At 54.2% G+C, this 21,959-nt stretch overlaps 11 protein-coding genes across 11 annotated transcripts in view; 9 read left to right on the forward strand and 2 right to left on the reverse strand.

Moving 5' to 3' along the window:
- Nucleotides 1-896: 896 nt before the first annotated feature.
- Nucleotides 897-1,545, forward strand: N656DRAFT_789177 (uncharacterized protein; the record flags this gene model as incomplete). The annotated part of the gene is made up of 2 exons (XM_064816761.1): nt 897-1,087; nt 1,161-1,545. 2 exons carry the CDS (start codon nt 897-899, stop codon nt 1,543-1,545), a joined length of 576 nt encoding a protein of 191 aa, XP_064670652.1.
- A 931-nt stretch (nt 1,546-2,476) lies between these two features.
- On the forward strand, nt 2,477-3,403 carry N656DRAFT_789178 (uncharacterized protein; the record flags this gene model as incomplete). Its single annotated transcript, XM_064816762.1, has 1 exon — nt 2,477-3,403. The coding sequence occupies one exon, from the start codon at nt 2,477-2,479 to the stop codon at nt 3,401-3,403; it is 927 nt and encodes a 308-aa protein (XP_064670653.1).
- Nucleotides 3,404-3,830: 427 nt separating this feature from the next.
- On the forward strand, nt 3,831-4,319 carry N656DRAFT_768060 (uncharacterized protein; the record flags this gene model as incomplete). The annotated part of the gene is made up of 2 exons (XM_064813596.1): nt 3,831-4,122; nt 4,273-4,319. The coding sequence occupies 2 exons, from the start codon at nt 3,831-3,833 to the stop codon at nt 4,317-4,319; spliced, it is 339 nt and encodes a 112-aa protein (XP_064670654.1).
- A 2,287-nt stretch (nt 4,320-6,606) lies between these two features.
- On the forward strand, nt 6,607-8,088 carry N656DRAFT_641732 (uncharacterized protein). The gene is made up of 4 exons (XM_064810409.1): nt 6,607-7,053; nt 7,163-7,441; nt 7,522-7,947; nt 8,014-8,088. The coding sequence occupies exons 1-3, from the start codon at nt 6,679-6,681 to the stop codon at nt 7,759-7,761; spliced, it is 894 nt and encodes a 297-aa protein (XP_064670655.1). The 5' UTR covers nt 6,607-6,678; the 3' UTR covers nt 7,762-7,947; nt 8,014-8,088.
- A 685-nt stretch (nt 8,089-8,773) lies between these two features.
- N656DRAFT_641723 (uncharacterized protein) lies at nt 8,774-10,416 on the reverse strand. The gene is made up of 4 exons (XM_064810408.1): nt 10,159-10,416; nt 9,954-10,088; nt 9,001-9,861; nt 8,774-8,931 (listed from the first exon to the last, which is right to left on the reverse strand). Exons 1-4 carry the CDS (start codon nt 10,339-10,341, stop codon nt 8,896-8,898), a joined length of 1,215 nt encoding a protein of 404 aa, XP_064670656.1. The 5' UTR covers nt 10,342-10,416; the 3' UTR covers nt 8,774-8,895.
- A 1,620-nt stretch (nt 10,417-12,036) lies between these two features.
- Nucleotides 12,037-13,088, forward strand: N656DRAFT_641751 (uncharacterized protein). Its single transcript, XM_064810410.1, has 3 exons — nt 12,037-12,128; nt 12,187-12,887; nt 12,945-13,088. Exon 2 carries the CDS (start codon nt 12,277-12,279, stop codon nt 12,790-12,792), a length of 516 nt encoding a protein of 171 aa, XP_064670657.1. The 5' UTR covers nt 12,037-12,128; nt 12,187-12,276; the 3' UTR covers nt 12,793-12,887; nt 12,945-13,088.
- Nucleotides 13,089-13,467: 379 nt separating this feature from the next.
- On the forward strand, nt 13,468-14,312 carry N656DRAFT_768061 (uncharacterized protein; the record flags this gene model as incomplete). Its single annotated transcript, XM_064813597.1, has 2 exons — nt 13,468-13,694; nt 13,769-14,312. 2 exons carry the CDS (start codon nt 13,468-13,470, stop codon nt 14,310-14,312), a joined length of 771 nt encoding a protein of 256 aa, XP_064670658.1.
- Nucleotides 14,313-15,597: 1,285 nt separating this feature from the next.
- Nucleotides 15,598-16,290, forward strand: N656DRAFT_797631 (uncharacterized protein; the record flags this gene model as incomplete). The annotated part of the gene is made up of 1 exon (XM_064817669.1): nt 15,598-16,290. The coding sequence occupies one exon, from the start codon at nt 15,598-15,600 to the stop codon at nt 16,288-16,290; it is 693 nt and encodes a 230-aa protein (XP_064670659.1).
- Nucleotides 16,291-18,251: 1,961 nt separating this feature from the next.
- On the forward strand, nt 18,252-19,211 carry N656DRAFT_642096 (uncharacterized protein). Its single transcript, XM_064810412.1, has one exon. The coding sequence runs from the start codon at nt 18,419-18,421 to the stop codon at nt 19,112-19,114; it is 696 nt and encodes a 231-aa protein (XP_064670660.1). The 5' UTR covers nt 18,252-18,418; the 3' UTR covers nt 19,115-19,211.
- N656DRAFT_642095 (uncharacterized protein) lies at nt 19,212-19,990 on the forward strand. Its single transcript, XM_064810411.1, has one exon. The coding sequence runs from the start codon at nt 19,310-19,312 to the stop codon at nt 19,856-19,858; it is 549 nt and encodes a 182-aa protein (XP_064670661.1). The 5' UTR covers nt 19,212-19,309; the 3' UTR covers nt 19,859-19,990.
- Nucleotides 19,991-20,123: 133 nt separating this feature from the next.
- Nucleotides 20,124-21,959, reverse strand: part of N656DRAFT_836594 (uncharacterized protein) — a gene marked incomplete at both ends in the record, with an annotated part of 4,611 nt that continues 2,775 nt past the window's right edge. The window contains 2 exons of the mRNA XM_064818787.1: nt 20,124-21,843; nt 21,874-21,916. Coding sequence (XP_064670662.1) covers nt 20,124-21,843; nt 21,874-21,916 — 1,763 coding nt within the window. The remainder of the gene's footprint in view (nt 21,844-21,873; nt 21,917-21,959) is intronic.

Below are 21,959 nucleotides of genomic sequence, written 5' to 3' on the forward strand. Positions count from 1 at the left end.
TGTCCCCCACGGCTGTCAACCCAACCAGGAGCCAAGAGAGCTTGTGCCAAGATCTCTTGGCTCCCGAGAAACGCCCAAGACAAACGGCCGGCGCGGCGCGGCACAGAAGTTACAGAACACAAGCCCTCAAGGAACCAGCCTTGGGCTTCGGTCGCATCGGATCGCATCTTGTCGCAATCCCCGTCGCTCGCTTTTCCCTGAGGTCACGTTGCTCTCTTTTTTCCCGTTCCATCGTGCGCGGTCAGGTTTTACCAGATCCAAACTCCTACGATACACCGATCGTTCTCCCGAATCCCAGCCACGCGCAAATCGAGACCGGCCGATCTCGCCAAGTGGGGCATCCAATTGATTGCCGATTCTCCCAGGCGCGCACACGTTCGGATCAATTCCCCAGCCAACCTCCTAACAAAGCTCCACCGCGACGTGGCACCCGTTCGTGCGCACTTCCCCTGCGACGAGGGCGCTTTCCCTCACCGCTAGAGATTGCGCTGAGATCTTAGCGGAGGTGGTCTGGATAACTGCCCTGGGCCAGAGGGGCTTTGTTGGGGGTTCCGGAGGGATCATAAACAACGGCTCTGTGTTGCGCTTCCAGCAGCGACTCCCGGCTGCGTGCGATTGCAATTGCGGCTCGAGGCAAACGAGGCAGCACTAACGATCGGCGAGGGGAGCTGCCGGCGGGGAATTTGTTCGACACAAAAAAAAAAAAAAAAAGAGCGCAAGACCAAATTGAGCCATTTGACGCGACGACCCGATCGCCAGGCGCACACACACCTTGGACCGAGCGAGGGCTTGCGCCCGGGAATGAAACGGCGCCGGAGCCCGGGGCCAAAACCGAAGCTCAACACCTTCATATCCGCCATTCAACGGCCAGCGACACTGAGCACTCACGAACTGCGATGGCGTCTACGGTCACGAGCGGCTCGCTCGTCTACGAGCGCCACGTCGTCGAGCGCGTGCACAAATACCACTGGCCCGCGGTCCAGCTCAACATCTGGATGCTCATCATGCTCATCGCCGCCTGCACCATCATTGGAGTTTTTGGGACGTTTATCCAGATCCAACAAACCCTCCTACTCCCAATTCCATGGTGCGTCCCTTTTTTTGCCCCCATTTTCCCGCCTGTAAACCAAGCCAAGACTAACCGGGAAAAAAAATCACAGGTACTTCCCCTACTACATAACCGTGTCCGCCCTCGCCGTGTCCTTCATCCTGCTGCTGCTCTGGCTCATCTTCCAGCGGCGGCTGCTGCCGAGCATCGTCATGATAGGGGGGTTCATCCTGTTTGTCCTGTGGCTGGTCGGGCTGATCGTCATATCGATCCAGCTGTGGGGGCCCACGGGCAGCGTCAGCTCCAACTGTAACCTTTACGTCTTTGGGGCCAACCCGCAGCCGATGGGCCAGAGCCTTGAGACACTCGCCTGGCTGCAGCAGAAAAGCATATGCCAGAGCTGGCAGGCAGTGTTTGCCTTTGGCTTGGTCGGGGCCATTTTCTTGCTGTGGATCATGGTTATGGCTTATCAAGTCTTTGCGGACGACAGGTATTGACCATACGGGTGGGCGGTAACGAGGTTGTGTTTATTTCTTTTGTTCTTTTTTGGATATGTTCCCTCTGATACCTGGTTAGGGGTTGGCTGTTTACGAGTGGATGATCGGACGTAGGGCTGGCCAAGGCTGAGCCTGTCCGGGAGCTGGTTCATGTTTCCTGTTTGTATGTCTGCATCGATAGACGGAGTTGGAGCTCAAGGGCGCATTCTTGTCAGCGATTTGGATTTCGTCAGGCCTTGGGTGTTTGGCGGGGGGGTTCCTTAATGCTCTGTAACATGTATGCTGGAAGTTGAAGCAATTGGAGCCTCATGGGACGACAAGAGCAAATCGATATATGAACAGCGGCACATCCGAATCCGGATGGATTCAGTCGGGTGGCCGTCGAAAGTCTGAACAAGGTGAACAACAATCTGTATTCGACGATCTACAGTTGTCCACGCCTCGATGCTACGTGAATGTCAGCTCTTCGTTAGAGGGAAACTGGAAAGCAGTGAAAAATAGAAAACAAAACGATAGCGAAGCAAGAGAGATATAAAAACGAGAGAAGAAGCCTGAGATGGCAACACTTAACAATGTACGGAACTGCGGATAATGCAAAAAGGGAAGGGCGGCAGGGGGGGAACAGCGCCAAGCAATCGTACCACGTGTTGTCTGTAACCTTAATTCGACCCTATGAGCTCAATGCGTTCACCGCCAAGTCACTGAAATCATCCAAGTTCTTCTTCACGCTCTATGTCTTCCCCTTTTGAGCTTTGTAGTGAGTGAAATGGCGCCCAACCTTACCCATAAGGAGATCAATGATGTCTTGTACTTAGCTCGCATGCGTGACAAGCTCCCATTCCATAAGCTCACAACCCTGCTCTCGACTCTTTCCGGGTTTGAAAACACAACGCCCGCGGATTTCCTCGCCCTTGCAAAGGAGTTCGGTGCGATGCTTCTGACCCCAGATCGGCTTGAGAAATATGGCTCTCATACGCTGAGTATCGTCGACTATACCTTGGACGATGCCCATCTCGAAACTCGGTGTCCCCTTGACAATGGGCGGCACAACGGTCAACCCAAGCATTCAGTGGGCAGGCTGGACTTGCTCCCCTACGAACTCATCTCCCAGGTTCTCCTGGCGCTGGATCTACCGTCCAGAACTGCTTTCCGGCGTGTGAATCGCCGGGCCATGGGTCTCGTCGATTCGCTACACGAGTACCAGATGGTCCTCAAGCATTGCCCCAATATCCTCCGCGCCATCATCAGCATCAATGCCAAGCACTTTGACTTGGCGACCTTGTACAGAACTCTCTGCACCACCAAGTGCGCAGCCTGCAACGGATCATTCGGTAGTTATCTCTACCTCATCACCTGCAAACGAGTCTGCTACAGTTGTTTCACCGAAAAGTCTGCATACTTGCCCGTGTCCGCCATGCTGGACATAAGGAACACTAGTCTCAGCAGGGACGACTTGAAATCTCTGCCTCATATCTTCAGCCTGCCGGGATATTACACGAAGAGCAAGAACTTGGCAAGGGGCAGGACAATGCTAGTGGACCTCCAGTCCATGAACAAGAGGGCTTCGGAGATCCGTGGCACTAAAGTATTCATCCGCGTGTCCACGCAATGCGCCACTACAGACGAGAATCGACGGCATATGGCAATTATTTCCGCGCCCTACTTCAGCTCGTCAGGTCGCTCGGCCCACTGGGGTTTCTATTGCGCCAAATGTAATGAGGATAAGGAGGAATCGATGCTTGACAGGTCTAAATACACAGAAAAAGAGTTTGCAAATCACATGGCAGAGTACGGGATTGATCCGCATGAAGATCCGTATAAAGATCCGCATGAAGATCCGGATGAAGTAGAGTGGTAAATCTGTATGAAATGTGGATACCTACCTCTCTGGTATTCCCCAAGTCCTTGATACAAGTCGTGGCACCGGTCCATGAATTAATAAACAGCTTGGTTCCAGATCGATTTCGCGCGTAGGCACTGTCAGTGATTGTTCGGATGAAACATGGTGAATGAGACGCGTTCAGCCAAAGAAGCGTCCTAATCTTTAAAATACGCGCTGCGCAAAACCCCACCAACGCGTGATCTTTCGCTACTTTTCTGAGTTTTCTCTCCTACTCTTTCACTTCGTAAGCCTTCCACCACAATTCGTGCTTCGATCGATAACTTTCCTATCATTCTTCATCGAAATGTTCAACCGAAAACCTCATTAATCATCATGGCAACGGGTAACAGCTCATTCACTCAGAATTCGTCGTGCGCCCATGGCACAGATGCTCACGGAGGAAATGGCCAACGGTTATCTTGAAGCGGGCTACGGCCTGCAGCTTGTGGCCAACTACTGGATCGAAAAGGCCCAAATGGGCAAAGAGAACTTGGAGCTTGCGGGCAAAGCCCTCCAGAAGATCCGAGCGATGCAGGCTGCTCGCATGCTCGTTGACATGGTCAGCGTTGACTCCCCCAAGAAGACGGTTGCCGAGACCGGCGCTTCTACCATCAACGGCGTCACCCCAACTGCGGCGGACATCAAATTGATCTATGCCCTGATTACGAGCTTCAACTCGAAGCCCGATGTTGACTGTAGGTACACACTTGGCAACCTGCTACTTATCTTACCCATTAGATATGTCTACTATATTCTCTTGCCCTACTAAGGGAGCTACTAGTACTGTCAAGCGTTGCCAAGAAGACAACGAGAATTGAAATAAAGATAACTAACACTTATATTAGGGGACAACGTTACTACCGCCACTAGTAGTAATAGTGCGAAGAGTTAAGCGGACGGGCCACATCTCGTCGGTCCGCGGTCTGGCCAGGTCTCAGGGGATACTTTGTTGTTCGGTGAAGGAACCTTGGAAGGTATGAACACATCAACTTCGGCTCAGACGACGCTGGCTACGGCCCCGTCGGCACTGGCGCATCATGCAGAAGAAGTTCAACATCAACTTCTGGTCCGCGGCCTGGCCAGGTCTCAGGGAATACTTTGTTGTTCGGTGAAGGAAGGTGTTAACACATCAACTTCGGCTCAGAGCAAGGCAACGGCCCCGTCGACACTGGCGCACCATGCAGAAGAAGTTCAACATCAACTTCTGGTGCGCGGTTGGCCAGGTCTCAGGGGATACTTTGTTGTTTGGTGAAGGAAGGTGTTAACACATCAACTTCGGCTCGGACGACGCTGGCAACGGCACAGTCGGCAGCGGTCCTCCCGCCCGCAAGGGCAAGAAGGTCACCCTACCCCAGTGAAAGATAGCTCGCCAACTTTGGTGATCCGAAAGGTTGGTAGAATCTTTGCTACTCATATCAACGAACCGAAACTGTACTGAGACTAACTTCACAACTTCGGCAAAGGTGGTATTTTTCGACGTGGGAGCTGCTTAGCACTTCTTTTCCGGACCGGGCCAGAACCTCGACGAATACAAATACACAGCGAGCAACCACAGCGCCAAACCATTCGTCAGAGCCATCGAAGCCGGCACTTTCGTCCCATTTGACGGATTTAGGCCAGCCTCGTGGCTATGGCTTTGTCCGCTTCAGCGATGAATCGGACCAGCAGCGTGCCCTGGTTGAGGAGAGGGGATGGCTGTCTGAGCTCAAAGGAGACACAATCAGCTTCCTTGATTTCAGTGCTGGGAGAGGGGAAGGCTCCTCGTCTCCCTTTTCCAATCACACTTTCCTTGCTGCAAGTCAGCCAAAATCATGACGGATGTGGGGAGTTCTGGTTTGTCAAAGACTGGACTCAACGTCTAGGAGGACACCAGCACTCGATTCAGAAACTACTTCTTGGAGAACCCTTGTCGGGACAATCACGAGCGGAGTTCATAACTGCACCTTTGCTGTGGCCTGTGTGTTTGGCCTGAAGGCAGGTCAGGCTCTCAGGTTGCTGTCAGCTGGCCTCGCAGCACAGGGTTTCGGCATGATGATGGCCATCTTCTTTTACAGAACCCTATGGCTTTGTCCGCTTCAGCGACGAATTGGACCAGCAGCGTGCCCTGGTTGAGGAGAGCGGATGGCTGTACTTATCGATTATGAGAGCGCAAAGAAGTGCACAGATAGGAAAATCTCTCCCAGCAAGGGATCATGATGCGGATTCGTCCGATTCGTGCATCGCCAAAGTTGCGGAGATGGCAATCAATCAATGCAGGGAGTGGTAGGTCTCCATACTCTCTCAAACCAAGGGGGTTGCTAACCACTTCAAATTAGACAGATACTACTGGGTAGAGATGTATCTTGCGTACTCATTTGGGGAAGTCTTTGGTGACAACTTGAATGATATGTTGGATGAGCAACACAAACACCGTCCAAAGAAGCATGGCCGAACAGGTAATAGCCATGGTCGTGCCGCTGGTACTGGCAACGCTGGTGGTGTGGCGGCATGCCTTCGCATGGCGGCCCTGGTAGACCGAAGCTGGAAAACAGAGTGTGAAGGCACATGGCACTTGCTGTGTGATTCTGCGTTGCTGGTATGATCCTTGCTTATCGCTTCAAGCTGCCCCGGTCACGTCCTAAGTTGGCTTATTGTTCTTCTTTAGCTCTTTTAGAAAGTCAAGCCATGGGTCAGGAATCTACGGATGTAGAGCCAGAAGATCCTCAGCGTGGCCATTGAGAATTTCCAGATGGTCTTTTGAATTTCGAATTACTCCAGCAATACATGCGATCAGCACCGAAGACACGGGATGAATAACTTAGGATAGCGGGCATCGGGAATGGATAGAAAGCCGGACTTACCCGGATAGGGATAGAGGGGGGTTGACGAATGTCGAATGGAAGTTTTACCCCTTTATTTTGTCCAAGCCGATGCAGTATTCCAGCCCTCAACGCACCACTTAAACGCATTGAACGCGGTGTCAAGCCTTCAATCATTCAGATTGTTAGCTACTCACAGGGAAAGCACCTGCAGTTCCTTCCATTCAAAAAGGCTACATACGTTACGGTTCCTTGCCACTATAGGAAAGAGCTGCCAGCAAACACCTTCCAAACTTGAGCTCTTAACCCAAATGAGCTGCTTACCTATTTTGAATTAGGCGTTTACACTTTGCTCTAGACCATTTGTCTATGGCAGTGGAAGTTCTCCAGTCCACCTGCCCAAAGCATCGTGTAAAATACGAAGGCGCTTCCATTTTTCTATGAGCCTTTCCAATGCATCTCATCTCGAGTAAGATGTACACACTCTTAAGCACCTGGCTGTGCAATCCTTTTGCCCTTCCCACCCTCATTGTAAAAGTTGTATCCATTTTTCGCGGATTGGGAGAGACAGCAGCTGGTTCTACGCTCCAGTCTCTCGGTCTCTCCCAGTTTCCTTTCGCAAAGCAGACGGCGACTGCCACTCGCATTACGATGACCACCCCCAGGCACAGTGTATCCGACCAGAAGGTACTACCGAATGTTGGGAAGTGCGAGATGTATTCTCAGGATTCGTGCATCTGCCTTGGGGCACCCATCTTCTGCCAATGCCCTAGCACACAACCATGCACGGGCACCCGTGGAAGAAACAAATTCTTTTGTGATTCATGTGTGAGCACACCTGATTTTTGGTTCTTGTCATCTTGCGCCTTACCTACACGCCCGACCTTTGAGAGCCTGCAAGCTCTTTGGATGCTAATGATGCGTATCCAATCCCCAGGTGCTCCACTGCGAGTCTGATAGGGACCACCAAGCAGCTCAGAAGTCGCCGATGGAGCCAGTTGCCGAAGCCCAAACAGAACAACCCAGCGAGCGGGTAGCAAAGTCTCAAGAACTTCCAAAAGACAGCGATTCCACTCCTCAATACCATGGCGATAAGCCCGTTCAGTTGCTCTGCGGATGCGAACGGGGCAATTTCCTTTTTAGAGAACCCTGTCGGGCCCTCTCCGAGTGCGACAAACTGGTCAGGAAACACGATTCATATTGCGATACTTGCCTTGTACGTTCATCTTCCCCCCCGGCCTTGTAGATGTTACCTGCTACAACGTGATTAAGTGCGCTGACTGATGAACCATTTAGGAAAGAATCTGCGAGAAGAGAGAGTATCTCTGCCGATGCTTGTGGAAACCGTCAGACAGAATCTCTCTTCGTTGCTCCGCTGTCAGGTGCCTACAAACCGTCGGCAGCGAGTTGTCCAACTACGGCAAATGTTGCGGTGCATGTAGACTGTGGAATTGTCCTGCGTCTGCTTACATGTACTTAGAAAACTCTCCTGCAACTTCTGCCCGACCTTCGACGCCTACCGATCGCCGCCGCTGAGCATGGCATCAACCGTTGGCATATCCCCTCAAACCTCCTCGGGATGACGAAGATCTCGTCGAGCAAATACCAAAAAGACGGACATAACTGGAGAACCTTCGAGTCAAGGAGTTTTAAGACAACAAAAGAACTCACCCCCTGTTGGCGTGCGCTCCTTCTGGCTGAGGAATCAGTCAAATAGCTTGGGTTAGCTTTGTCCATCGACTCCATCCACAAGCATCGAGTCAGTGGCTGAGTCTCAGAGGTATTCAGAGCAAGCCGAGGCCTAAACCAACCGCGACGGACAAACTGCCACTACACAGGCATATCCAATCACGTCGACATACTGGAATGCTAGTCAAAGCTGGGGCAGTTCGTGCGATTGCCTAATCCACTAGAAGCATCTAAGGTGCCTTAGCTGCAAGTCCGAGTGGTCGCTAGGACAAACCAAGATTTCCGAGCTTTTGATTGCGATTGTAACGGATCAGACACCTTTTTGTCCCTTAATTCAAAAGACTTGCTTCGTCTTCCGGGTTGTCCGGCATCAGAGCCTAATTCCAGTTCCCCATTGAAACACCAAAATGCTGCAGAGTGCAGATACCATCATACTAGTGAATCCAAATGCCGGATGTTGCTGAGTCTCGTAAAGAGGTATCTGGATCAGAACAGGTAGATTCACAGGCAGAGCATCGTAAGAGATCGACTGGACACACCAGCCCGAGGTACTGTTGTACATACAAGTGCACAAGTGGAGTCATCCAATGCAGCTGCCCCCTGACGTCAAGGGTACCGTACCCGTGCGGCTGAGCGGCCAGCCACACGGACCTCATCTGACTTTGCCAACGGTTGCAAACCTCATTGCCAGGGACGCATGACTGTCGTCCTAAAGTGACCGAGGCAAGAAAATCCATCCAGCTGACGCAGGCTCCTGCTCAACCAGTGCGACATTATGAAAATTCAAAAAAGGATGCAAAATAGCATTCTCGCTTGTTATGGATTCATGGAGTGAGATTTCCTGTTCTCCCCAGCAAGATACTGGCTACACTGCTACAGTGGCTAGGTACTGTGCAATGCGTATCGATGCCGGCGATGATGTCATCATCTGGTAAAGCAGCACCCAGCCTGGAGCATTCGTACTGTTCCTGTCCAAGACACTCAGGTAGTCAGGCCCGGATGGCCACAATTCTCCAACTTGAAGACAAGTGTTAGAACGGCGAAACTGAAACGCGACTATAAGGCAGGGAACAGTGAGAGACGTACCGCACATGGCATGCAACGCCCGCACGGGTTGGCACCAACGACTACCCCCTCGCAAATAACGGGGATTTTGCACTCCCAGCCGCCCATCGTGCATCTGCAGTATGGGACGCCCAAGAGGGCGTCGAGTTGATGCCGGACGATTTCGACCTCGACGCTCTCGAGCCTCTCGGCAACCCCGTGGTTGGCCAGCGGCGTGCTGTAAACAGTGCTAACAGCGGGGGATGGTACGGCGCTCACGGTGGCATCCCCATCCACGCTCTCGGGCGCCTCGGCGGCCCCGTGGCCGGCTCCCGGTGTGCTGTCAACAGTGTTAACAGCAGGGGACGGTACGGAGCTGGCGGTGGCACTCCAATCCAGGCTCTCGGGCCTCTCAGTGCCCCCCGGCGTGCTGCCAGCAGTGGCAACAGCAGAGGAGGGTGCGGTGCTAGCTGTGGCATTCGAAATCACGCTCTCAGGCCGCTCCGTGGCCCCACGGTTGCACTGGTTGGCCCCCAACGTGCTGCCTGCAGTGGGGACAGCAGGGGAGAATGCGAAGCCGGCGGTGGCATCCCAGTTCACGTCGTTCGGAAATGACAGTATGATTTCGATTTGGCGATCGATCCTAGACATGGCCGCGGCGCCGACAATATCCGCACCCTCATCGTCAGGTCGTGCCGCATTGCGGGCGGCGGTCGAAGCATTCTCCGGTTGACCCAGCCCTTCGTCAACCTCTCGCTCGGCCCCATCATCATTTCTCGCTTGGGGGACAGAGTCTGAACCGAGATTGGGTTTCGGATTGGACTCGGGATTGGGATTGAAATTGGTATTGGCATTAGCATTTTGAGAAGCGGACTCAGCTGCCTCAGGAGGACACGTGGTTTTCTGCGTGATCCGAGAAGTCAGTACGGTCCCGAGTCCATGGGGATGCATGAGCTCCAGCAGAGGGCTGCTTGGATCCGGGTAAGAAAACGTACGCAGTTCTTGCAATAACCTGCCTCGTCTAAAGGACTTGGAGGCCCAAGGCAGGAAACAGGTGCTTTGCAGGTGCCCCGCTGCGTGGATTCCCGCCTGCATTTGCACTCGCTTCGTCCGGAAGCGCAAGTGACTGACTGATAGAAGGATATAAGAGTCAGTAACAGGAAACGAAGAGCGTAGCTGCGTAAGGGACGGTCGACGCACGCAAGGTCTACAGTAGACAGTGGATGGGGGTTCGACCCTTCCGCTGCAGCGGGCGGCCCGGCAGCCTTTGAACACTGTGCAAAAGCAGTACCTGACCCAGCCACTTCCTTCAGCGGTGGTGGGGGGTTGAGATCCAGGAGGGCAAGAAGTGCTGGGCACGTTGCTGCCTTGACCGAGCTCCATCAGCCAATGAGATTTTCAAAATTGAGAAGCCAGAGAATGAGCAGAGACGAAGAGACGAGAAAGGAGACTTCAGAGGAAATAAATCACGGGTGCCTGCCTCGAATGAAGTACAATCCTTCCGGGTTTGGTCACGCTAATGGAGCCAAAACGCTCTCGTGACTTCCTTACTACAGCAACGGCAACCACGAAAGGGTGCGTTCCATGCTTACTAGTAACTTCCTCCCATTGCAACTGTTGCCGTGTAGGTGATCATGTTTATTCCCTCTTCCACTTGCAATGTCCTGCCAACGACATCATGTGTCCAGAGACTCGAATCCACGCTGTCACAGCACAGGAGGCTGTATTCCACAATCATCCCAATCAGCACTGTGCGCAACATAGCAGTAAACAAGCTGGAAGGCATGAAAACGTCGGTACAAGCGCCCTAAAGGGTTGTCAGCACAAACCTGTTTCTGCCTGGCAGCACCGAGCAGCATATTCGGGCATTGGGCTTAGCTTAAGCCCCAATGTAAGCCCCCATTGACAGCAAACTGAAGTTGCCGAACTCTCATCTATCATGACCTTCTGCTTGAACGCAGGGAGTCCTACACCATTCCCTGGCATGACAGCCACTAACTCATTTAGACAGGGGACTCTTCCTTAGACACTCTTCGCAAGATGCGTCTCCCAAATCGTGTCAAGAGCAAAATCCCCCAAATCCCGGCAAGCGGAATCGCAATAACCCAATACACCCAGAAGAGGCTCAAACCCGCCGAATACTCCCCTCCCATGGAGAAAACAGCCACCACAAACGACAGTGGTATCAAGGCGGTCGGCAACGACGTGAAATATCCAACCTGCTCGCCCCCTTGTTTGCCGCCCTTGGTCTCCCGTACTGGGATGGACTGCGTGTATGCCTGAAGCATAATATCCAGCCCCATCTTCAGATTACTAACAACATCCCCTAGGCTCTTCGGCTCTGCCACACATAGCCCCAATTGTTAACAGTCATCTCTCATTTTGAGCCAATGCCTAATCCGTTCATGTTCCGACGGAGCTCCCAGTCGATGGACACTAACACAGACTTAGAGACGCCCAAAGTCTTGTGGGGGCCAGGGGTGTATCCAAACCTGGCCGAAGAGCTGAGCTGCTGGGACATCGGCCGGTCCGTTTCCCATGCTCAGGGTGAGCTGTTCTTTAACGAATTGAGCTTCTCAAGTTGCGAGCCCTTGCAGCGAGCTATACGTCGTTTTCTTACCTACCAAGCAATCAACCACTGGACCTACTACGACCATTTGCTGGATCATCGCCATCGCTAGTCACGATGTATTCCTACCACCAACCTTCGTCCCGACCTTCGCGCCTGTGGACCGAGGAAGAAGAGATCCGTCGCTTCAAGCAGACTATGGCCGGTCAAGACAACGATATCGGCATTCTCAGCCAGGGAATCGCGAAGAAGAACGACCAAATCGGAACTTTGAACAAGTACATGGCGCAGTTGCGAGCCGAAGTCGACAACCAGAACCTTCGCTAGGAGCCATCGCAAGTTGGTGGCCCGCCCAGTCCGCGAACTTGCCTCAAGTGCGACGAAGTTCTCCCCAGTCGGAATGCCCTCTTCTGTCACTCCTACACAAATTGTTGGCAGCCGTCGTATACCGACAATAGCATCGCCGACGGTAATCGTGAGGGCACGTCGATTTCTTCCTGCCAGGCACCCGGCTTCTCCGCACCTAGCCCGGCCCTGGTGTCAGGAAATACTTCGTCTTCCTGCGCTACGCCTTTCCTAACTTTCACCTCCCCGGGTACTAGTACGTGAAGTCAAGTGGTAGTCGCATAGCCACCGCCCAATATCTCCAACTGAGGCAGTTAGGCCCCAAGTTCGATCCACAGCGAGAACACATGAGCAATTCCAGATGATTCCCTTCCCGGGCAGCCGGGAAACCGTCGGTCATCGGGATGCGAAAAAGCTTTCCGAGCATCCTGATTTCTGGGGACGAGGTGAAAGAGGGTCTTGTCGTCGGGCGCAGGCGTCCCCGGGAACCAAGCTTCTCGGTGCCTAGCGCCCGGCCCTGGCCGCCTGGCGTTACCAGCAATACTTGTCTCCCTGCCGCGCGCCCAGCGAAGGACCTCCAAACCTCTTGCCCAGCGCGCCTGTCTCGTTCCTCCATTCGCAGCAATGGAGAGCGTCGGCAGCGCACCTTCTTTCCTCGAGGAGGACAACCCGACATTGAAGCAGTCGGATTCGATGGCGGCAATCGCCATCCACCAACACCTCCAAGAAATCGAATCGAGCTTTTCCTCGATAATCTGATTCATCTTCTCCCAAATCGCAAGCGCGCCCGCCTCGCTCCCATCACAGCAATGGAGAGCGTCGGCAGCGCTCCTTCTTCCCCAACACCTCCTGCTGCCTTCTCCCCGAACGGGCAGCCAAGCAGTTTTCTGGACAATGGGGAGCGAAAGGAATCGAACTGAGGGCCTCTTTGGTTTGTCGCGGTCACCTTCTCCTTTCACCCAGCCAGCGGGTTCAGGACAACGAGACTGCGGCTGAAAAGGACCACCATGAACATGTACGATACAGTATACCCCATCATTCTCCTTTGCAGGGTGCTGACGCGTCTATGCAGCCTGAATCGACCGCTCAACCGGGCCACGATGAAGAAAGTGACCCGTTCCAAACACCCACAAAACCAACAACTCTTACACATTAAGTCGAGAAAGCGCTGTTTTGGCCGCCGAATTTGGCTGGGCCGTGTCGCCGTTTTCGACAGCCTGAACAGTGAGGGGGCGCCGCGGCGCAGGTCCCCATGAAGTACCCTGAACCTGCCGCCCCGCTGCACTCCCAACAGGGGCCCCGCAGCTCCACCTGTTCCAACACGCTGCAGGCACGCGGCGCCAACCTGCGACAAAGTTGCTGAGGAAATTCGCAACTCTGTTTCCAACACCCTGAATCCAGGATTCTTGGCTCTCGAGGAGCCGTTTTTGGCTCCCACAGCCGGCAGCTTAGATATGGCTTCCTCCTCCCTGCCAGGTTTCTCGAGTCACCGACTCTTGCCGTCGAAATCACAGACCCGACTCACCCCCCCCCCCCCATCTCGCTTCTCTGAACCCTGTTCATCTCTCTTCAGCGGCGCCCTCCAAGTCAACGGCATGGCACCCGTCCGTCCTAGCGGAGGAGCCCGCCACAATTCTGACTTCATCAAACGCTTCACCGAGCAAGAGGCCCAGCGGCGAGAAGCCCAGCGGCGGAAGGTCCCGCTCACGGCCGAGCAGCGTGCAGCGCAGCGCGAAAGGTTGCGACAGAAACGCTTTCTTATGCCCGCGGACGTCGTTTGCACTCAAGTCAACATTGCTGGCGAACTTCGAAAGTGGAAAGGGTAGGTCTTCTTTCTCATCTATCGTCGGAAAGGTCGCTAACTACGAGAGAGATATTGCGATTTCGCGAACCTAGGGCCGTGGGCCGAGGCGATCCGAAAAGCAGACCGTTCGACTGCGATGGACTTCCTCGACCACCTGTGCGAGAAATACAAGATCACTTCGATACTCATCCTCGACCCGCCCACCCGACGCGGCCCACAAGCAAGCGACGGAATTGCCAGACCTGTGGGCAGCCCTCTCCCGGCCGCACCTACTGCTGGTCCTGCTACGTCAAGAAGAGCAAGCTCCAGAATTGCCAGACCTGTGGCCGGCCCTCTTTCGGCAGCACCCTCTGCCGGTCCTGCCAGGCCAAGAAGAGCAAGCTCCAGAATTGCCAGACCTGTGGGCAGCCCTCTCACGGCCACACCTACTGCCGATCCTGCCGGGCCAAGAAGAGCAAGCTCCAGAATTGCCAGACCTGTGGGCAGCCCTCTCACGGCCACACCTACTGCCGATCCTGCCGGGCCAAGAAGAGCAAGCTCCAGAATTGCCAGACCTGTGGGCGGCCCTCTCCCGGCCGCACCTACTGCCGGTCCTGCCGGGCCAAGAAGAGGGAAGCGGAAGCCTGCCAGACTTAGGGAAAAGTGCTAGGCGAGGTAAGGACGTCCTCCAATGTACAATAGTGCGATGGCCAATAGGACTCGCATTCGTTTGGAAAGGTTAGTGTGCGTAGCGAAGAGACGACAACAAAGCCTCCCGTCTCGACAACGCGCCTCCGGTACGAAAAAAGCAAGCATCGATGCCCGAAGTCCATCGGCTAACCGACACAACCGACCCTTCCGGCAGGAAATGGCGTCTGGGACGAAAACCCGCGCAAGCCGCAGACTTGCTGCACACCCGCCCGAGTTTAGCGGAGTTTAAAGCAGGGCGAAGGGTCCATGGTTTGTCGCATAGCGGTCCGATAGTTTTGGGGGAGTAATGGTTTATACTTCGGAGACGCGTTGGTACGGCAGCAGAGCAGGAAGGCAAATCCCAGCGCCAACCAACCATCTCCCCTGGTGCGTTGTTTCCTTTCCAAACTGTTCAATAGACCTTAAGTTGTGTGCCGTCTCTGCTGTCTATGCCATGTCGCCTGCGCCGACTTGTGCCGTCTCGCCATCACGTTGTCGACGCCACTCTGCCGGCCAACGTTCAAACGGCCCACCTCGATCATCCTAATCTGGAAAGTGGCCTGCAATACTGGTGCAGAAGATCGGTCCCCCCACCTTTAAGCAAGTGACCTTGGAGCATCGACCGAACACTCAAAGGTACTTTGTCCGGCCCAAGAACACCCGTTAAAGCACATGCTGAGCGCTTCAAGACCTTCAACCCGCAAAGCAATGCCCGAGCGGCCGGCTCGTCTGCATTGTACAACACGGCTTAAAATCAGTGGACACCGATTGCATGTCGCTCCCGATCACGATAAGCTGAAAGACGAACAACCAAGCGCCCAAAGCCTCGCCGAAACCTCCCAGCGATTCTTATATCGATGATATACTTGGATGAAGGGGATACTTGAGGACGCTCGTAAGGATCCAAGAGTATCAGCTATCGGAGTTTTTGCCACGGCTGGTAACTGTACATAGAGGCTTTGCTGCTCCGAGCCGGTGGGCCACCTCGGGTAGTGGACAAGACGGCACAAAGTCGACGCAGACGACACGGCACAGACAGCAGAGACGGCACACAACTGAAGGAGCGCCATACACAGTAGCCCAGGTTTAGCGCAATCTCTATGGGGTGGTATAAATGTTAGCTTGTTTGCTCCAACAAACTAATCCATTTCCATCTATATATCCAATCTTTTTAGGTTTCTTTTTAACTACGTCTTGATCCTAACCTCTAGTAACTTCTCTAACCCCGGTTTTTTGTTCTCCCTCAAACACAATGGCGAAGTTCAACACCAAGGGAGCAACCGAGAGACGCTCTCCTAACGACCTTAACAAGGACATCAATAAAAGCTGGCTTGACCAGCATCTACAGCAGCCACAAACTCAGGGCAGCAGCCAGTTAAAAACTCAGGGCAGCAGCCAGTTACAACAACCACTACGTCCACAGTACCAGGGCAGCAGCCAGCCAGTGCATTCAGAGGAGCTTCAACATCAAAGCAACCAGCAGCCACAACAGCCACTGCATCCACAGCACCAGGGGAGCCAGAAACCACATCCACGACAACCAGGGCAGGGCAGCCAGCAGTCGCAACAGCCGCTACATTCACAGCGGCCCCAACATCAAGGCAGCCAGAAACCACAACATCCACAACAGCCAAGGCAGCTACAACATCCACGCAGCCACAACATCCACGGCAGCCACAACATCCACGGCAGCCACAACATCCACGGCAGCCACAACATCCACGGCAGCCACAACAACCACTACAGCCACAGCAACCCCAACGCCGAGGCAGGCAGCAGTCACAGCAGGGCGGCAACCAGCAGCCACAACAACCACTACAGTCACAGCAGCCCCAGCTACAGAGCAGCCAACAGTCACAGCGCCAGGGCGGCCAGAAACTACAACATCCACGACAGCCCCAAGGCAGCCAGCAGGTGCGACGTCCAGAGCAGTCACGGCACCTAGACAGCCTAGACGCTACAAAAACCCCTGCAATTCCATTCACCACATTCATTTATTACCCTCCTATTCTCAAGTCAGTCTTATCATTCCTCTCAGCGTTGGAAGCTTCTCTATTTCTTGCCGTCCTCGGCCTTATATTTCACCCTGATTGGCGGAATACGGTGAAGATATTCACAAACCCACTTCGAGATATCCCAGAAGTAGCGCCGTGGATAGCGACATTTACTAGAAAAGGCCATGCCGCTTTTTTAATTGGGAAAGACTTGAATCACTGGAGATATCCACTTACTACATACAATAAGTCAAGGTCTACTCACCAGCTATGGTTAGCGGTTAGGGTCCGGAAGGGTGTTGACGAAGAACTGGCACGAAGGAGAGAGCAGCAGCAACCTGGCGAGCTTTCTCCAGTTTTCAGCGTCACTAATTCCGGAGACGTGGTTTGGAAGTGGAGACATGCTCTTATACGAAACAGCAGTCTTCTTCCAATCCCAGGTAGCGAAGATCTGGGTCCAAGTCTTCACCCTCGATGTCTTCCTCACACTCGATGGCTAAAGACCGAGACAAATGAAAATGGAGTCCAGCTGGTTTGGGCAAGTACTGGTACGGCTGGTAGCGTTCCTATTGTCAAACTCTGTCCGGCATAATGGCAGGATCAAAGCCACCCAAACGAGGGACTGGTTGGCTGGCACCGGGGAATTGGTATACAATGCGACCGGTCCGCACCTGGAGCTGTCCTCGAAGGTAGGAGATATTATCGCTCCGTTTTCAGTTTGCCATACCTCAACCTAAACACAATGCAATACTCAAAATCGGGGCTAGATAATGTCATCTATTACGGGGACCTTGTTAAACCAGACAATCTTGCTTTGGCGGTCGAATTCGATTGCGCTGGACCATTAGATATCTGCCGGAAAGTTCAGGGAATCCCATGGGCTGTCGAGGATAGAAAAGCAGGAAAATGGGTGTTTTAAGTACTAATAAATTCATTCACCTGCTACCGATCACTGTTTTTGCCTCGGCTGGTAACTGTACATAGAGGCTTTGCTGCTCCGAGCCGGTGGGGCACCTTCGGGAGTGGACGAGACGGCACAAGTCGGCGCAGGCGATACGGCACAGACAGCAGAGACGTTTTCAACCACGTCTTGATCCTAACCCGCTGTAACCCGTACAAACTCGTCTTTTTGTTCTTCTCACTTTCTCAGGCACAATGGCGAAGTCTAACACCAAGCGAACAACCGAAAGATGCTCTCCTAACGACCTTGACTAGGACAATGCAACAGAGTGTCAAAGGGACATCAATAAAAGCTGGCTTAACCAGAGTTCTCAAAAGCAAGGCAAGCAGCTACGGCACCCTCATGGTGTGCCGTAGACCAGTCGTAATCGTCATCACCAGACGTTGAAGACAAAAGATGCTTAGACAATCTCAATTTTAAGACGGTCGTGATCCTGGTGCGAGTTGAAAAGCAGCGGGGCGCTGCGCGGGGTCCTGTGGCTGACCGCCCACGCCAAGTCGGGGGTGGCGCAGCTTTGCACGTGGCCGCAAGCGGCGGCGCCTCCCCTATAGGATAAATAGAAGGGGCCTTCCTCTCCCCTCCCTTTCGATACTCGGCATGAGCAGCGACAGCGGGCACTCTATTACGTAATGAAATAAATGTGCTTCGAGTCAACTGTCTCGTTGACGTGGCTGTAGGCCTCATTGCAACAGTCGCCCAGTAATCGCGTGCCATCTACAACCACTTGCGCACTTCTGCAGCGCATTCTTGCACCCGCCTCGATAAGCAATAGAATATCCATCATTCAGGTATGACGTAGTTGTAGCAACACCACCGCTGCAGCCCGGTTATGGTCTTGACGGGGCTGGCGGATCGGCGGGAGCCCTTAGAGCTTTGGCGGTCGGATACGAGGGATTTGGCCCAGGGTTGTCGCTTCGTCGCTGTCCGACGGGGAATCGTCGTGCTGGAGGGGACTAGCAGACATTTTGTTTGGGGACTGCCTAAATCTCACACCGCCATAGCTAAATAACATACCGGGATACCTAGTTGGTTGATTAGGCGACTGGTCCCGGTTGCTAAGTTTCAACGCGTCGTCGAAGCAGGACGAAGCTGCTCCCGAAGCCGAACCCGAACCCCTTATGGAAGCAGAAGCCCCTGCCGTCGGAAGCCCCTGCCTTCGAGGAAGCAGCCTCTACCATCGAGGAAGTCCCATTCGTACCGGCCCCTGTGGGAACCACCCGGAATCCGGCTGCGGGTTTCATCAAGGTACTCCTCAAGTCGGTTGTACATGCGAGAAGAACCAGGCCTCCACCACCAGAAAGAGCTTGAGGAGCCGTAGCCGAGAGAAAATTGTATCACGTAACCGAGGCAAGACTTTAGAGAGTATCTACAATAACTGGCCCATGGAGACGCTCATACTCGTCAAGCGCCTTCGTCTCCGCCAGGTTCTCATAAGGCTCCCATGTCTCCACTTCGCCCTTCCACTTCACAAGCAGTTCCCAGCCGCCATCATCCCGCCTGTTCTTGCCGCGAATCTCCTCCACCTCCCACTCCTCGGCGGTTTTGAGCTTGGTTTGATACCTCACCTGAATAGCCCCGGCACTGCGCCCCGGGAACTGCTTGGCGATCGCGGACCAAGAAAGTCCTTTGCCCCTTCTCTGACGACGCAATCCAGACGCTGGTCCAGAAATCTTGCGGGTTGTTCATCTATGCTGCGACAGCATGTCGCTTTGTTGGCGCGGGAGGGCTTCTTGCCGGCGAGCGGCTTGCTCATCTGGTGTCCACGGAGCGCTTGCCTGCCAAAGCGGGAACGGCATTGGACCAGATGTATATGACGGTGCTGGAGTCCTCTCTAACCGCCGATTCTGACCCCGGGGAGATGGCTGGGATACAAGAACTGTTCCGACTTGTTATGTGCACCATTGTCGTGCTCTTCGACGCCCTTTCGCCTGCTGGCCTTGCTATACTACTCCACCAGTCCAAGGAGGAAGAAGAGCACTACAACCAGATTCCGAGGCATTTTTAGCAGGATGAAGGCTAAGCTCGTGGTCAGACGTGGACAAAACCCTTCAACTCTGGGAGTAATAGTTTACGATGCGAAGCGATTTTCGCTAAGCCACAGCTCAATCATTGAGGAGGCTCCACTGCAGGCATACTGTTCTGCTCTAGTGTTCAGTCCCGAAGCGAGCATTATTCGGCGGCTCTACATACATCAGCATCCCAAGTGGATCGTACGGGCACCAGTGCTCTCAGAAGACTGGAGTGTGCATCTGCAGACACTAAGCCATTCGAGTGCGGTTTGGGCCGTCGCGTTCTCGCCGGACGGCCGGCTCACCGTGTCGGGCTCTCGCGACAAGACGGTCCGGCTATGGGATGCGGCGACGGGTGCACTGCGCCCCGGGAATTGCTTGGCGATCGCGGACCAAGAAAGTCCTTGCCCCCTCAGCTGGAGGATCTTCGCGTCGTCTGCTGACGTATACTTCGCCCTCCTTGACGTTGACGCCGGCTTGCCCTTGCACTTGGTAGTCCCGGTGTTCTTTTGTCTCGCTGGGCGGTGCCTCCTCGCGGTAGTCCCCTGAGTCTCCGTTCTACAGTGTCCCGCTCCGTGTTCTACGGGTGGATCCTAGGTGAACTGCACCGCGAAAATGGGTGGCGAACCGTCCATTGTAATGCGCTTGAGCACTGCGTCTCCAAGGGGCCATTCCTTGAATGTCATATGTTCTGCGCAAAAATCCCAGGTGAACTGCACCATGAAAGTGGGTGGCGAACCGTCACTTGTGACACGCCTGAGGACCGCATCTCTAAAGGGCAATTCCTCAAACGTTGCGGCGGGGTGGCCAGTCCTTACGGTCCATAATGAACAAACTGTGCCCAGTTAAGCGGCATCGCCATGTCGCCCACTCTAACCCCCATTACTGCCTCCCTCAACGCCGCCGCCATCTGTCCGTCCTGCCACCGCGACCCCCCTTGCTCAAAGAGCGACGAGTAGAACCCGCCCGCCATCTCCACGCAGACCCCGTCATTCGATGGCCAGAGGCAACCGACGACGTGCGGAAAGCCGGCTACTAGGAAGCCGCTCACCACGTGGATCACTTCGTCTGACAGCCGCTTCGCCCTGTTTTCTGCCGTCGAGCAGGCCGACAGGTACGCGAGCCGCGCCTGCCGAAGGCTCAATTCCGAGATCCTTGCGACCGTGAGCCTATCCTGTACTGGACCAGCGCCGTCACCGCTTTCTGTTTGCTCTTCGCCTTGCCTCTGCAATATCAGTCCACTTTGAGACGGATCCATATGGTCTGTCAATCCATGGCATGCAAAATGTACAACAGAGCAGTGTCCCAGCTCTTCAAGTACCTGGTCGACGCTGGGTTGCGCCAGATGACGTACTGGGAGGCGTCCCTTGGTGACCTCCAACACTTTGTCCTTCTCCAAGGTCGCGCCAGGAAGACTCGGCGGTGGCTTTCGGTCCTTTTCGGCCGGCGTTGTCAGCATGGAAACGGCCAAGAGCGAGCCGTGTGTGGCCTCTGTCTCCTTCGCTCTTTTGCCGGCGTGAGCAAGCGCTTTGATTGACGGCGCGTATGACGATACCGCCCTGTGGTAGGCCGTCTCGGTCGAGCCTGTGCGGTGTATTCCGGCGGCATGGAATGGCATCGAGCCGGCCATGCCACTTCCGATCCACCACACTCTTAGGAGGCCATTTGCAGACAGATCTATGAGAGCGCGCACCTCATCGAGGATCTGTTCAACACAGGACTTCCAAAGCCAAGCCAAGTACGCCAAATAGTCCCGGTTTTTAGCTGCACGCTCAGCTCTACGCCCCCTCCAGTCCTTGCTCAGCCAGGTCTCCGCCTCAGATGTTGATAAATTGGAGAGGTTTACTGCCTTGACGACCGCTGGCGTTATGATAATTGCGTCGCTCCGGAACTCGGTAATATTAACAACCACAATACTGCCTCCTGCCGCGCATTCTTGCATTTCGGCTATCGTCTGCCCGAGAAGAAATCGTTCATAGCCTGGAAGGGATCTGATCTGTTCTATGCAGACATTGAAGTCCAAGACGGATTGGCGACGTCGCTCTAGGAGTTGCTCTCTCCAGGCATCCTGTTCCAGGATGCGTAAAGGGGCGTTGACTTCGTCGCGGAGCTCATTGTACCGGCGAGCGACGTCTGGATGATTCCGTGCTAGATCGGACACGCTGCCTCGACTATCGATGAGCTGACTTAGAATAACAGCGCGGCCCTTTTCCAAGTATTGTAGAGCATCATCGACTCGGTTCGATGCCAGATGCAGCGAGCATAGATCTGCAGCCACGCCTGCAAATGTCGAGACGACGTGCTGTTGGTCATTACGGTCAAGGAGCTTTGTATTCAGGGTGGGCAGCAGATGAATGACGTCTTGGCCAAGCTGCGTGGCAACACTGATATTACCTCGGACGGCAAGGAGCTTAATACAGCGAGCAGCAGCCTGGACACGATGAAATGGCACGGCTGTATCGGTGTCCCAAGCCTGTTGGAGACAAATACAGGCGTTATCGAGGTCGCCCATGGCTCCAGTGCGTTCATACCGACTATGAAGATTGTTTCCGAGGCTATTCAACCTCCCTGCGCGGTTGGGGTGCTCGTCCGGCGTGGCGGCCACTGCTTGTCGAGCCACGCCAATTGCCTCCTCCAGGTCGCCCATGGC

The sequence above is a fragment of the Canariomyces notabilis genome (genome assembly GCF_033297395.1).
Source record: "Canariomyces notabilis strain CBS 508.74 unplaced genomic scaffold N656scaffold_9, whole genome shotgun sequence".
NCBI classification, from domain to species: domain Eukaryota; kingdom Fungi; phylum Ascomycota; class Sordariomycetes; order Sordariales; family Chaetomiaceae; genus Canariomyces; species Canariomyces notabilis.